Consider the following 16,146-nt stretch of genomic DNA (forward strand, 5'->3'; position numbering starts at 1 on the left):
CCCACCCAGCGTCGAATAACATGGGTACCTGGGGGAAACCCTGGGGTTGGTAAAGGCGGTCAGGGGCGTGATGCTGTTCACATCACTTTCACTCACGACCGGATCAAGAAAGTGTGGGGCGTTACCCCCACACCCCCTATACGCCTTCATGGCGTGGTGCTAAGCACAGGGGAGCACTTTACCTTTTTTTCTTATATAATGTTAAATTGTGATCACGGCAGCCTAGCAAAGCACCGCAGAAAGTACGGAGTGCTAGTCAAGTAGTTTGCAAGTCGGACACGCATGATTATGCATTCGGAATTTTATTTTAGGCAGTGTCTGCTGCCACGTCCTTTTTCTGCTGGAACCTCAAAAAAGATGCGCGTGGCAGTAGACTCGGTCTTTGTTTTATCGTGATTTCATCATGCTATGTATGCAATTACGTCTGTAACACATACTGTGAAGTTGTAGCGATTACTTTCACAAAAATGTTTTAAGATTAGGTCCCTCAGCATTCTTCTAATAATAAACCTAAATGCTCTCCTAGTTAGGTTAAGTTCTATGAGCATTAAAATAATACCGTTAAATGCTTTCTAAAGAAAAATTACCTGTACATTCATTCCCACTAACCATGAACTTGCATTTCTCTCGTTCTTAAGATTTGTAACATACTCTTAGCAGACGAATTACGTGGCAGCAGCAAATTTGATGCTTATTCTTACTGCTGACACGTGCGTGGCAGCAGACTCTGCCTTTATTTTATATTTCGTACATTGATCTCTATTCTAATTCTATTCTCACTGCTTTTGTGAAAATGTGAAAGCATAAGGAACTTAAAAATTAATAAGTGAATTTAACGCTGTATAAATTACGAATTCGTAGACTGCACATCAGCTGTTATTAGTATACGCAAATTGTCCATTCCTATTTATGTTGAATTTTCTTTGACATCCTGTGTTCTTTTTAGGAATATCCATAGACATACTACAATAACACTTTGTTTTTGCCGTAGCAGCTGCTTATTATTTCCATGTTTTTTTTTACAATTTATTTACATACCGGAAAGCAGAGCGAATGAACGCGGTGGTGTTTGCCTTTGCCTATCTGCCGTTGGCTTGACGTGAACGTATAAGTGGAACAAGATAAAACACATGACAAGGAAAATAAGCGCATTTCCATGCCATGAATAAACAAATAAAATGTTTGTCCACAACGAAGTGACCTTGGTATGTGCGTTGAAAGAGTGCGCTGCAAATACCTTTTATCTGCTAAGACCTTGACCAAATTTACTGTGAGCGATATAAACGACTAATATAGGGTTGTTTTAAGGAGTAGGAAGAGAAAAGAGAAATGAATGAGGAAATGACAAATGTGAAGGCTTCCAGACCAGCATCTGTGGTACTTATACATGTATATTATTACATAGCCTTTAGGATAGATACTTATACATTTGTGGAGGAGGACCCGTTTACCCAATGTACTCCTCGAGAAATATGTTGATTTTTTTTATTATTATTATCGACAGATTTCGTTGTTTTACATAGGATATAAAATTAGGTAAATTTCTCGTATCGGACAAACGGATTTCTTCAAATTTACAGGGGAAATTACTTACCGAATGCAGTTTCGGTAAATTTCTCGTATCGGACAAGCGGATTTATTCAAATTTACAGGAGAAATTACTTACCGTATGCAGTTTCTTTAGACTTGTGGAAGTTCGGCAAAGTGTTTTCTCGCATCGTTCATTGAATTTTGCCGGTAAATCATCTATTTTTCGATATAACTTTGTGACCGATGCACAAAAGCTCTTGCATCAATTTAGCTTATTTCCGTGAGAAAAGCGATATGCCACCTTCAGCAATGTTTCTCAATGCAGAATACGTAAGTACGAATATTCAAATTAAATGAACTAGCAAATTTCAGCCGTATGTCTGATACGAGAAATTTACCGAGAAGGTCTCTAATTTCGTTAATATTTGGTATACTAACTAAATTTGGCCTTCTAATCACGAATCTCTTGTTAAAATGCCACGGACACATCTGGAAATCGTGAAGAAAGCTGATGTAAGTTGATTTTTTAAAAAAAAGCTTTTTCACGTTGTTTTACAAACAAAATTTTAACTATGCTTGCCTAACCTAACTGAACCTATCCTAACCTTGCCGGAAATGGTTTGTGGGACTATCCGTCAATGGTTTGTGGGGCTACCCGTGAATTTTTACATGCATCCGTGGCATTTTAACATCAGATTTGTGATTAGAAGGCCAAATTTAGTTAGTATACCAAATATTAACGTAATTAGAGACATTCTCTATATTCTTCGGAGTACTTTCGCCACATTTTAGTAGTAGAAACCGGTTGTATGCACGCTATAATAATAAAAAGAACACGTCGGAGATTGCTATCGGTTCCTAACCTAAGAACATATTGCTGCTGTTGTGGAATGTCATGTTGGGTGCTACATTCACTTGCGCAGAAATTTCTGTTTCACGGTACGGTAACAGACGTACTTCACAATAACATTTCCGAGAGCTAAATAGAACTGAAATTGTTTATGAACAATGTAATCTTCACGAACCAAGTAAAATAGGCAAATAGGTATAGATTTACAATACCGAAAGTATCTCCGTTGCTTTGAAATTACGCATAGTCACTAATTTTGGTCTCATAATCAAGAATCTGCAGTTAAAAATTGGCGGTCACTTCCAGAAATTGTGAAATTACGTGAACATATTAACGCTATGATTGTTGATACACTGTTATGGTAGCCATGTTTGATGATGTAAACAAGTTAAATTTGCTACCCGTTGCATGGAGCGTTGATTTGCATTTGAGAAAATGGCATCTTGTATAAGGTGGAAAAAATGTTTGCCCCACAACCCATTCACGTTAAGGTTAGGTTAGGCAAGCATAGTAAAAATTAAGGGTCATCATAACCATAGTTTTGAAACGCTAATCATTGCAAAAAATAGTTGTTTTTGTCATAAATCAGGGGTGTTTACTCCATTGACGGATCCACTTATTTCGTCTTATTTTGCAATTTCTAGACGTAACCGTGAAATTTCATCTGCAAATTCGTGATTAGGAGGCCAAAATTAGTGGGTATGCCGAATTTCAAACAAATTGGAGATACTTCCGGTATTGTAAATTCGCTCCGTAAAATATTTCACTTTCTCCAGGGAGTACAGAGGGTTAAGGGTACCGTATTAGTCCTTGCTTGTTCTGTTAAGTATTGTTTCTCCCTCAGATGATACTGTTGCATTTCTGTTCTGTGCTCTGTTGTTTACTGCAAGAGAATCATACCGAATATACAGGGTGGCGTGGAGCCAACTGACACATTTGATATGCTCATAGATGATGAAAGAAAGGAAGGAGAATAAGGAAACCCGTATGTAATGGTACATTGAAGTATGTAATTTTATTACTAAGAACTTACAAGTTCATTTTTTGAAAATTACATCAGACAGGTGGCCTCCTTTGGCTTCAATGCATTGTTGCAGATGTCTCTGGAAGTTATCTCTGTAGTTCCTCATCAATAGCCGTTACTTCCTCAACAATGGCTTCTTTCAATTGTTGAAGAGTCGTGATATGCTTCCTGCACACACAGTCTTTCAAGAATCCCCAGAGACTGCTGGCTATGCACGTTAAACTGGCTTGTTTAATGCATACAAACCTTTAAAAAGCGCGCAGTGGAAATTTCCGCCTTATAGGTCTACTTATTTGCTATGGGGCAGCTATGTTAATAGAAAGTACAGATACAACACCTTTTCCAAAATATGCGAGTTTATTCATTTTCACATAATGTGCAAGCACCATTAGTCTACATAAAGAAAGATTTTTGGATGTTAAACTTGCCGAAATAAACATTTTCGTGTCGTACCACTTGTGCCAGTTGGATGGATATTAATTGAATTAAATAATTAATAATGATGAACTAAATCTATTCCTTTACAGTCAAATCAATTCTCCACGTAGTTTAACGGACGAGAAAGATGAACAAAATATAATTTGGGTGTGTGAGTGCCAATTCGAAACTTAAAAGTACTTATCCTTCTCCTCCCATGTCGTGGTTTCTCGGACCCCTTCTTAAGGTGTCTGTCTAGAGGAAAAACTACTTCCTCTCCCTGGGCCAGAATCCAAAAATGCGCTGCCTGAAGGGTTGAGACTTCGCACCAAGGTTTCCTTGTTACGTCATTGCGTAACCGATGCTATTGCCCTCTGGTGGCAAAATTAAGAAGATTCCATCCATCTGGCACACAAATAAACAAAATGACGGCTCCACGCGCACTACGGGCCATAAACTTCCCCCTCCCCCCATGTGAAATCAGAAAAACATGGACTCAGTGCGGGCGAGACCCTCAAACAAAAAAATATACAAACACTAATGAAAACTTAATAATGGATGGATAACATTGGAAGTGTAAATCGTTTCTTGCCAGCCCTTATTGTTGATCGCAGACAGATGGTATAATAGATGGTAGGTGTCGACTTTTCCATGTCTGTCGATTTTGGAGTAAGGTTTTATGGCTACGGTCTTCCTTCTCCCATTTCACAATTGGAATCTCCAGGATATATTCCTGAAGGAAACAAAATAAATTACCAGCATCATTTGACATTACAAAATTATAATACCCATTTAATTTTTAATTTCCTCTTCCTTTAATTTCACACAAAAACTTCAATTTGTTTCTTTTCTTTATTTATTCCCTTTTATTCCCTAAGAAGAAGAAATGACAAATGGCATTTTGGATTCCAACTAATTACGTTCAATATATGGTTTCAATTGATCTACATGACAACGTCTTATATTAGTATTATTTTTAGGATCTTCCAGAAGAACACTATTTTCAGTTAGCATTTTAACAATTTTGTATGGGCCTTCGTAAACTAATGACAATGACTTTGTCTTATTTTCTAGCAATGAAGACCTTGGATGAGTTTTTACCAGAACGAAATCATGTATTTTATACTTCGGTATTTGAAACTTTCTTTGATATAGCCTGTTTCTCTTGTTCCATTCTAATTTCATCTTGTGAATTGCCTTATTCCATTTTTCACTCAGATTAACCTTATCCTGCAAGAGTTCCTGTTCAGTTAAACTCCAATTATTTATGAGAGGATCTAAGGGAGCTCTACCCAGGAATAATTCAAATGGAGTAAGATTAAGGGCTTGATGCCAAATAGTATTAAGTCCAAGTTGAATATAATATAAATATTTGAACCATGAATTGTGATCATCATAGCAAAAACATCTCAAAGAAGTTTTCAGATTCTTGATAATTCTTTCAGCTAAATTTGCACGAGGATTATAAGCACTGATAGTGATATGTCTTATACCATTGCCATATAAGAATCCTGCGAAATATTCTGATGTAAAGTAACTTGCATTATCGGTGGTTATTTCCGCACACCATCCAAATTGCAGAAAATATCTTAACAGATAATCAGCTATGATTCTTGAGGTAAGGTTTCGTATGGGTTGAAACCAAACGAAACGAGTTGCGCAATCTACAACTACTAGAATGTATTTATACCCATGGGACTGAGGCAAAACTCCCACAATATCACAGCAAATACGCTGTAAAGGCTTCTTAATAACTTCCGAAGTTAATATATTTACAGGAGATATGTTAGTGTATTTTGCCTTCTGACAAATTTGACATGACATTACCTTTTGTTTAACATAATTTAACATGTTGTCCCAGGTATAAAATCTATGCAGTTTCTTCAGTGTTCGGGACCAATTACTATGTATTCTGCCTAATGCATTTGTATGATAGAAATCAACCAATGCTTTAATCATTAGTTTTGGAACAAGAACTTTAAATGGCATATTTTTGTTTTTTGTTTTCTTAAAGACTATACCATCTTTCACAATACAATTTGGAACTTGTAATTTTTGAACCTGTATCTTGTGCAATATCTCGGCTATTTCAGGGTCTCCCTTTTGTTCTTGACGAATATTGTCAATTAGTGTACTATTATTCCAAAGTGACAAATATGTTGCAGGAATTTCTTTTTCATATAATTCATCACTCTCAAAGTCACGTTGATCATATAGACGACTTAAAAAGTCACCAACTAAATTGCGACTAGAAGATATATGGATCAAGTCAAATTTAAATTCAGATATAAATTCTGCCCACCTGGCAAATTTGGAGAATATTTGGGCTTTTCTTAACACATGAAATAATGCCATATTATCTACCCTTAGTACAAATTTTTTGTGTTTTAGATAATATGAAAATTTCTCTAAGCAAAGTACAAGATATTTTAATTCATGCTCATAAATTGTTCTGTTTTTGGAACTTTCTGGTATCTTTTTAGAGAAAAATGCAACTGGTTGGAGTATCCCATCATCATCTGGTTGCATCAAACATCCCCCATAACTCTTAAGAGACGCATCAGTATCTGATACAAACATTCTTTCAAAATCTGGAAGGGACAAAATGGCGTTTTCCATAAATAACCTTTTAATTTGGTTGAAACTATCTTCGTGAATCGTTTCCCATTGGAACGGTGTTTTTGGCGAACTAAGCTCGTACAGTGGTGTTGCTATTTCAGCGAACCCTGGGAGCCATGTATGAAAAAAATTAAAAAATCCCAGACATCGTCGCAATGCACGTAAATTTTTGGGACGTGGTAAATTCTTAATTATTTCTATCCTTTCAGGATCTATTTCTATTTTGTGATCTTTAATTAAAAAACCAATAAATTTAATTTCTTTAGTCATAAAGGTACTTTTCTTCTTTGAAACTGTCACCCCGAATTTTTTCAAACGTTCAAACACAGTACGTAGGTCACGTAAATGTGTGTCAAAATCCTTACTTATGACAATAATATCGTCAGCATAATATTCTAGGCACTTGCCTCGCAAATCTCCTAATATACATTCCATCATTCTTGCGAGACAAGCTGTACCAATGGTCATACCAAATGGAACCCGACAATATCTTAATTGTTGCGTTGGCGTAAGGAAAGCAGTAAGATCTCTACTTTTTTCGTCTAATAAGACCTGGTGAAAAGCCTTTCTGACGTCGAGAACCGAATAGACGTTTCCCCGAGAGAGATACGAAAGAGATTCTTGCATAGGTTGTGTTGGGTACGAATCATACACGATCTTTTTATTCAGTTCAGAATAATCTACTACTAATCGTTTACTGGAACCTTTCCCCTTAACTATAAATGCAGGGCTCGCATAAGGAGAATTACACGGTTCAACGAGCTTTGCGTCTAATAATTCTTGAACGGCATCGTCTATTTCTTTTTGTTTCTCCTTCGGTGCATAATAAGGAGGTTTACGCACAGGAGAAATGGGTTGAAAGTTAATCAAATCTCCCACACTCGAGTTACCACGGTTTACACACGTGAACTCCATTGCAGATAAAGGAGTTAGTTCATTATGTAACGCAGATCTTCTAGTTGAAGACATTCCGGCGAAATGAATTCCTTGTGGAGTATCTAGTACCCCCTGGTAGTGCGCCATTTTACAGAAGTTTTAACTGCCCCATACAATTCGACAGAGAACCATGCTCTGCATCTGTATGCACGTTAAACTGGCTTGTTTAATGCATACAAATCTTTAAAAAGCGTGCAGTGGAAATTTCCGCCTTATAGGTCTACTTATTTGCTATGGGGCAGCTATGTTAATAGAAAGTACAGATACAACACCTTTTCCAAAATATGCGAGTTTATTCATTTTCACATAATGTGCAAGCACCATTAGTCTACATAAAGAAAGATTTTTGGATGTTAAACTCGCTGAAATAAACATTTTCGTGTCGTACCACTTGTGCCAGTTGGATGGATATTAATTGAACTAAATAATTAATAATGATGAACTAAATCTATTCCTTTACAGTCAAATCAATTCTCCACGTAGTTTAACGGACGAGAAAGATGAACAAAATATAATTTGGGTGTGTGAGTGCCAATTCGAAACTTAAAAGTACTTATCCTTCTCCTCCCATGTCGTGGTTTCTCGGACCCCTTCTTAAGGTGTCTGTCTAGAGGAAAAACTACTTCCTCTCCCTGGGCCAGAATCCAAAAATGCGCTGCCTGAAGGGCTGCGACTTCGCACCAAGGTTTCCTTGTTACGTCATTGCATAACCGATGCTATTGCCCTCTGGTGGCAAAATTAAGAAGATTCCATCCATCTGGCACACAAATAAACAAAATGACGGCTCCGCGCGCACTACGGGCCATATGGCGTGCCGAGCATTGTGGACTACGTTCACTCTCAGCACGTTCTCGGACGTACGCACTGTTGTTGGAGCTCCATGTGTCACATCCAATACACTGACAGTTTCTTCAAATTTCTTCACCAAGCCAATATGATATTCCGAGACTGTGCGTTACCATGTCGGCTAACAATGAATTGTTTTCTGAACAATCGCTGCACTTTAACCACTGACTTCGTTTCGTAATAACTACGAACACAGAAAACGCGATGTTCAACGGTCCATTATGACTGTTGCTGTCTTCATATGAAATGGCATCATATCCTCTTCTCATTTCCCCCGCAATCCATTTCAAACTATCGCGCATGCGTAATATATTCAACTTTCAAATGTGTCAATCGGCTCCGTGCCACCCTGTATTTTTGGCCCAATCTGTAATCTTGAATTCACTGTTCAAGTATAATAATTCAGTCTAAGTTTGGATTGTTTGTACCCATGAATTTTAATATTGTTTGATTTCTGTTCATGTCTTTGATACGTTCTTGTAATTAGATGTGTCGTATTATTATACTATTAATATTAACTTAATAATACTCAGCGGTGAACGATGAGACTCGGTGAAGTACACAGACTCCTCTCAGGTACAGGGATAGTGTTAGGCAAAGACAATATTCACAGCACAGAGAAATAAAACCTAATTACTGCAGTATGTATAAACTGAAAGGTTTTATTCTTTATTTATTGCAATTATAATGCAAATATACTTGAGATGAAGGCGAGGATTTTCCTTTGTCGATGAATTGACTCAACTAAAACGCATAAACTCAATGCGTGGATATCGGCAAGCCTATGATAACATAGACCTAGCTTACGCCCCGAACTACCACACCAAGGGATATGCAATGATAACTGAGCCAATATTTGCTCTTTAGCCTTTTATTTCCAAATTAATCCTTAGGCTAGCTTTATTATTTAACATAGAATGGTTGCAGTATTGTGCATATCATCAATGCATGGCGTATCTATGATCACATAGGCCTAGCTTGCGCCCCGAACTACCATACCAAGATGTATGCACAACACCGAGGAGTTCTTTTTAATTTAAAAGCTTCGTCGATCCGTGGCGAAAAAGTGTGATATTTCTTACACGACATCCTCGCTTTTATACTATTTTCGAGAGCACAGATTCAAGTACAGATGAATCACTCACTATCTACAAAAGGATACTACCAACAAAACTGACATCTGTGCAAGTTTAGAAATACAAATTCGTATAGTGCACTCTCTCAAACAAAGATACATTAAATTACCCATAATGTAGCATAAAATACAATAAACAAAAGATATACATTACAAACAAGGTGCATTATTACATATAATAACAAAGAAATTACGCTTTCTTTCACAAAAATAAATTCATTAGTGACATATTTTCTACTGGTGACGTCACATAAAAATGTGGATCATATCATCTTTACACATATGCTTCACAGTGTGTGATTACTTACTGTGTGTTTAGTGTAGAAGCATTTGTCTTCCACATATTCCAATCTGCATAATTCTTTGTGAGTTATGCATATTGGAATGTGCATATTCATTTACTGTTGTCCTGGATATGGACAATGTTAGGTGCGAAGGGGTTTATATCCCTAAATGTTAGCTTAGATAGGTTAGGCTTATGGTTCTTAGCATTAATAAATTACTGCTAAATGAATTTCATTGTTTAGTTAGGAAGATCAGGTTTAGGGCTCTTGGCGTTAAAACAAAGTTTGTAAATGCTTTCAATAACTGACCATGTGATATGTGGTCTCAAGCACAAAACCCCCTTTCAAGTTTCATGTAGTATTCCAAGTTTTGAGACAACATTCAACCAAGCCAGCCTCCTTGGTGAAGTGGTTAGTGCTGCTTGCTATGATGCCAGGGGTTCCAGATTCGAATCCCGACCTGGGCATAGGTGTTTGTGAGTGCCCCTTCATCAGTTTCTTCACAATTAGCCAAAAGTAGCAGAGAAGTGAAGTAAAATAAATCTAATCAATCAACATTCAACAAAGAGCAACTGCTTGCTGAAAAGTGTGTATGCTTAGACTGATTCCATGTCAAAGCACCCAGGCCAGGGCAACCACTGATTCAGATTTCAATGAAACTTGGCATATTTGTTAATACTACCAAGGTATGAACACATGCAAATTTTTTCTTCTGTAGACCTCATGATTACTGAGAAACAGGAGGTCAAAGTTTCAGATTCTTGCACAGATCGGTCATGGTTGATGTCACATGTGGTGATAGCCTGCAGTGCTTAACAGAATTGTGTCAACGTCTGGCGTTACTAAAATTGCATTATCACTAAAAGGCAATCAGTTATCATGCCATTTTTTTAAAAAAAATTTAAGTTTAGAGTATGTTCTGAAAGGCTATAAAATAAAATTAGTGGGATTTGCACTGTTTCTATTAATAAATCTTCATTAAAACAAATTTTATGTACATGCATATGGGTCATTCCATGCCAAATCATAACAGAAAATGAATTTTTCAACCTGACCCATTTCAGATTTAGGAGGCAAGGGGGGCCAGTTTTGGGACCCAATCGCCGCCACTGGTATCATGTGTATCATTAAGTCAGAATAATGAACATGCCATGTCCCGCACCAGGGCCATGCAGTCTAAAATGTCAGGCTTTGGGCTCGGGCTACAAGATGCATGCTGTTTCAAGCCTCCAGAGGGGGAGGGGAGACATAACATCTTTTCTCCTGAGATTTCGTCCAGTGTGTGGGACCGGTAGGCACCCACCATCACGAGGACATTGAGGAACTATGAATGAGTGGTGTTACCCCATCATGGAAACTTTAAGCAATGACTGGGGGTTCGTCATTCTGACCACATAATCTCCCACCTCTGCTGAGGCATGTAGGAGTGAGGCCGGCAGTCTGTAAGTTGGCCCTGGCCCTCAAGGTGCTGTTACCACAGGTTATGTATTATGTAATAAATTTGCTGTCATAAAGTTTTGTACTGTTTCTAGCTGAATTTTAAATCTGCTTTGATATGGTAAAGTTGGCCATATATTACAATGTATTGCACCTAGTTGTTTTTATTTATGTAACCATTAAGATGACATGTAAGAGCTAACACCTCTTTTGTGCTGAGTGTTACTTTGAATAGAAGAATCACTGGTTATTTTGAGTGGAATTGTAAGCCTGTGGCTTCCATTAGGCATGAGGACTAGTGCCATCTCTCTTCAAATGAAGGAACTATATTTCAAACTGAATTAGCTATTAGCATATGACATGCAAAGATTCTTATTGAAAAGCCCCGGATCACTGAACTTAAATGCGCAGGCAGGAGAAATTGTTGGTAGGAATTAGGGATGGGACCGATTAATCTGTACTCTATCGGTATAGGCATATTGATGTATCAATTTTTCGGTAAAATTACCGATTATTTTACTGATACGATAAATATCTGATAATTTAGTGCAAAATTCTGCCATTTTGTTGTAATTTTTATGGATTATCTCCATGCCCTAATTTCTAAAAAAGTAAATGTCTAACTGCAGTTACCTTGGAACACACATTTATTATGGAGGTCAATGCACCTTTCAGGTTCTTCAAGGACCATTCCTAATTTTATATTGGATCAGTTATCGGTACTTTATCAGTATCGGCCCATCCCTAGTAGGAATGTACTGTAAAACACACAGAAATTTGTACATCTTATACCATGTAAAACAACCTTGCATATCATGTATTGCATCTTGACTTTTTTTTACCATTATGTGGCTTGTCTGGCAGAAGGCAATATGCACAAGGTATGTACTGAAAGTAATAAGCCAAGTGATATTTCTTAAAGTCAGAAACCGCTATTTTTATTCTACCTGTGGTAATACATAATTTGGACATTGTTGTTACTTTTCCTTGTAACATATCCAGATCGGTCAACACATTTGCGTCATTGTAATGGCAGCTGGAAAATGTCACTCTTGTAGAAGTCCGTTTCGGCACGACATAACCACCAGCGAACCACATCCTTCAACTCGTCATCATTGTCAAACTTGGAACCCTGAATGTTGTTCTTCAATGGAGCAAACAAGTGAAAGTCGGACAGGGCTAGGTCTGGGATGCTGGGATGGTGGACATTAGCTCCCAGTCCATCTATTCAATTTCATGTACTGTGTGCCCACCTGTATGTGGACGTGCGATGTCATGTTGAAAAATGAAATTTCTTGCACAGTTGTCCTCCTGTCACATTGGGTAAGCTCGTCATTCCGAATGTGTGTTGTTGCATAATCAAAGGATCCTGGGTTCAATACCCGGTGGAGGCACATAGACCTTTGGATCCCACTTTAAAGTCCTGATTAGCCTTTATGTGCATAAAGTGGACTTAAAATAACAATTCAATAATTCAGTCTATTAGTAAAGTATACACTCTGAAAATTAAAGTGAGAATTTTTTGAATAAGAGCTTAGACCTGTTTTTCTCATAAGTTTGTAAGATGTCACTTGGTTCACTACGGTTCTACACCATACAATTCTTTTGCATACTGTAAAGTATAATGATAACAATTGAATGCTAATAATCTCCTTTTTAATTTTAGAAGAAAGATGGGTCTGCTGGAAAATCTGGAGTAGTGTATGATAATGAAATTACAAAAAGTATAACTCCAGAATTAATTACTGTTGGAAAAACGGAAGATGTCTCAGATGAACACATTTTATTCTTCAAAGAAGAAGAATTTGATTTTTTTGCAGAGGACACAGTTGATGAATCAGGTAAGGTGGTAATTATTTACTTGTAATTCAGTTACAAGTACATAAATAACTTTTTCATACTAGTAACTGTGACTACATTATTGTTTTCAATAATTAGTAACAAATTTCAGTTTCTTTTACTGTTAATGGAAGGAGACTTTCCCTTGAACTGATCACAGAATCATGAGTCGATACACACTACACATTTAATTTGAGGGTGTCCCGTTCATGTTCCATCAAGTGGGGATTTTACTCACCCCATATCCTGCAGTTAATGCCTATTCACTTTACCTGATGTATGGAATGTGGCTTCATCAGAAAATGCTACATGTTTTAGGAATTCACTGTCTTCATCAATGCAGAATAGCATTTCAATAGCGAACTCTTTCCTTCGAGGTCCCTCATTAAGCTGAATTTTTTGAAAGAGCTGTATCTTGTAAGCTGTAAGCTGCAGCCTTTTGTGTGCAATGTCATGCACAATCGATCAAGGGATTTTAAGTTGTGTACTCTAATCGATTTCTGTGTGCTATATTGAAAAGCATCCCGAACTGCCTCCACTTGTTCCTCACTGGTTTCTTGCCACTACCTTTCTTCCTCAACACAGAACCCGTGTCCAACAATTGATTATGTCACCAAACAATGGAATGATGGTCTTGTGGTTCCTGTCCATGTTGTCTGAATTTTTTCTGTATGGTAACAGGAGACTTGAATTCAGCAAACCAAAAACAGAACTCAACTTTCTGATGCACACCATATTGCCCACTTGTAAACAAACACGAAGTTCATGCATTCTAGCAATGTTGCAATCTTACACCTGTTTGTGATAAACTTGATGCATTTATCCTTCAGAAAAATGAAACCGGATGATCCTATAACTGTTGGTTGCCGACAAATATTAATTTCTTATTGGTAGATATTTTTCCGGACACACCTTACATTAATACATGTAACTTATAAGAGATATAAGTTATCCGTATATTGATTTCAGTAACTGTCTGTCACCATTCATAATCTCACAAGATTGGAACATGGTATTAAGTTATTTTACTTACTTAATTCATCCTCTTCTAGCTTGTGGTGTAGAGGTTTTCCAGAAGGATCACCATCATGCTAGATCTTAAACTTCTTTCCAGTCTCTGCCCCTTACTTCCGCAGCTCTCTCTACATCATCTTCTCACACTTTTCTGGTCTTCCTGTTGGTCTTGTGCCCTGCATTTTCACATGTTATACTGCTTTGGCTACATTCATTCCAGTGATTCTCTTCACATGATCTGTTCTTCCATCTCTACTAATGGAGAACCTCTCGGACAATTTCTTATGGTTTGATTTCTCACTCGATCTACACAAGAATCTCATTTCCATTGCCTGTAGTTTTATTTTGGTGTTTTGATGTCAATGTCCATGACTCGCACCTGTGCAGAATTGTGGGTACTTCTATAGTTTTGTACGCTGCTAATTTTGTTGATTTTGTTATTTCCTTTTTATTGAGAAAACTTCTCTTCAAGGCATTAAATAAACGTCCTCATATTTTTTATATGCTAGCTGTTACATTCTTTTGTGACTTTATCCATCAATTTGATGAAAAGGAGAGGATTGAGTATACATCCTTGTTTCAAACTTTTCTGATTTAGCATCATAGTTATGACATTTTGTAAACAGACTCTGTATGACATGTAGTGGATCTATCCCTACACCTCCTTGCTTTAGGATTGCCCAGATCATAAGCATGTTGTCAATGGCTTTTTCTTGATCTATGAAAGCCATATGTACTGTTTTTGAAAACTCTATAGCTTCTCATGAATTTGCCATATGCTGAAAATGAGATTCTGCATGCTTCTCGCAGAATGGAATCTGCACTGAGCCTCAACTAGATTTGGTTCAATTATACAGGGTGTCTCAGAAATATTTTCGTTTTTAAAACTATTAAACTAAATACTTAAATATTTTGTATAAAGATAAATTTATTACCAAAAGAAAGCTTAAACATTAAATTTTTATTTGTGGAAAAGAGAATTGGACAAATGGTGTTTTCACATTCAATTTGAATTAAGCTGCACGCAGTCTTAACGATTGGCGAGGATCCTCACTAACAGACTGGCGCACACGGTCAACGTTTCTGTTCGATCTTGATGTCCTTGGACATCCCGGTGGTTTACTCGTCATAGTTTTTCCACTGTTTTCAAACTTTCTCACCGAGTATTACATTAAATTTGTTGCCAGGTCATAATGATGCTGGTACAAATGATGCACTACAACATAAGAATCATTATTTTTATAAAACGCACGAACACAAGAAGCACGTTGCTGCCCCGTAAAGCACTCCATGGCTACTAAATATTAACAATGTTGCCAAGTGTTTGCGATCTATCTCATTTCTCCGTAATGTGCGAGTTTCCCCAGAGGGCAGATTTAAAAATGAAAATATTTTTGAGACACCCCTTAGTTCTTAATATTATTCCAGCATTCGAGCATAAATTTTCCCTGGGAAACTGAATAAAGAAATCCCTCTATGGTTTTCACATTTCATATTCTCTCCTTTTTTACATATTGATATAATGATACTGAGTTGCCAATCCTCTGGTATTCTGCTCTCCTTCCATTCTGGGTTGATTGCTTGCAGCAGCATTTGTTTACCTTCTATTCCCATTTATCTTAACATCTCTGGTGTTATCTCATCATAGCCTGCTGACTCCTAACTTCATCTTTTTGATAACCTTATCCAGGTAATCCTCTTCTATTTCCTTCATTTTTCAAGTTCTCCTCTTGCTCACACTGTTCTCTTTCCTCGTTTTGATCTTCCTCTGTGGTCAACAGTTCCTTGACCTTTTCATTATGTGTTCCTAATCAGTTAAAAGGGTGTCATTGTTACTCGTTATAAATTTCAATGGGTGTTCTTTATCTTTCCTTGTAGCCTTTAGTGGTCTGTGGAACAGTTTCTTGTTTCAATTAAAATTAATTTCTAATTTCTGGCCAAAGTGTTCCCAAGATTTTCGTTTTCTAGCTTTACCATTTCTTTAACATTATTCTTTGTTTCTTACATTTTTGTATGCATTAGCTGATCTCTTATTCAAGTATTTCTTCCAGATTCCTTTTTCCTTTTGACTTATTCCCTGATTACTTCTGTTCACCACTCTTTTGCTGCCTTCCTACCTTCATCTTTCCACATGCTTTTCTTGCTGGTTCAAAAATAATCCATTTAAAATTTTGCCATGTATCATCTAGAGTATTTGAAGTGCCATTTATTTCCT

The 16,146-nt window shown here is 37.0% G+C and overlaps 1 protein-coding gene across 1 annotated transcript in view; it reads left to right on the forward strand.

Annotated features, from left to right (window-relative positions):
* The first annotated feature begins 961 nt into the window (after nt 1-961).
* Nucleotides 962-16,146, forward strand: part of LOC145981823 (uncharacterized) — a 33,180-nt gene continuing 17,995 nt past the window's right edge. The window contains exons 1-2 of the mRNA XM_083115261.1: nt 962-1,377; nt 12,745-12,919. Coding sequence (XP_082971387.1) covers nt 1,330-1,377; nt 12,745-12,919 — 223 coding nt within the window. The 5' untranslated portion in view covers nt 962-1,329. The remainder of the gene's footprint in view (nt 1,378-12,744; nt 12,920-16,146) is intronic.

This window comes from Lepisma saccharinum, chromosome 30, assembly GCF_977018435.1.
Source record: "Lepisma saccharinum chromosome 30, izLepSacc3.1, whole genome shotgun sequence".
Classification (NCBI taxonomy): domain Eukaryota; kingdom Metazoa; phylum Arthropoda; class Insecta; order Zygentoma; family Lepismatidae; genus Lepisma; species Lepisma saccharinum.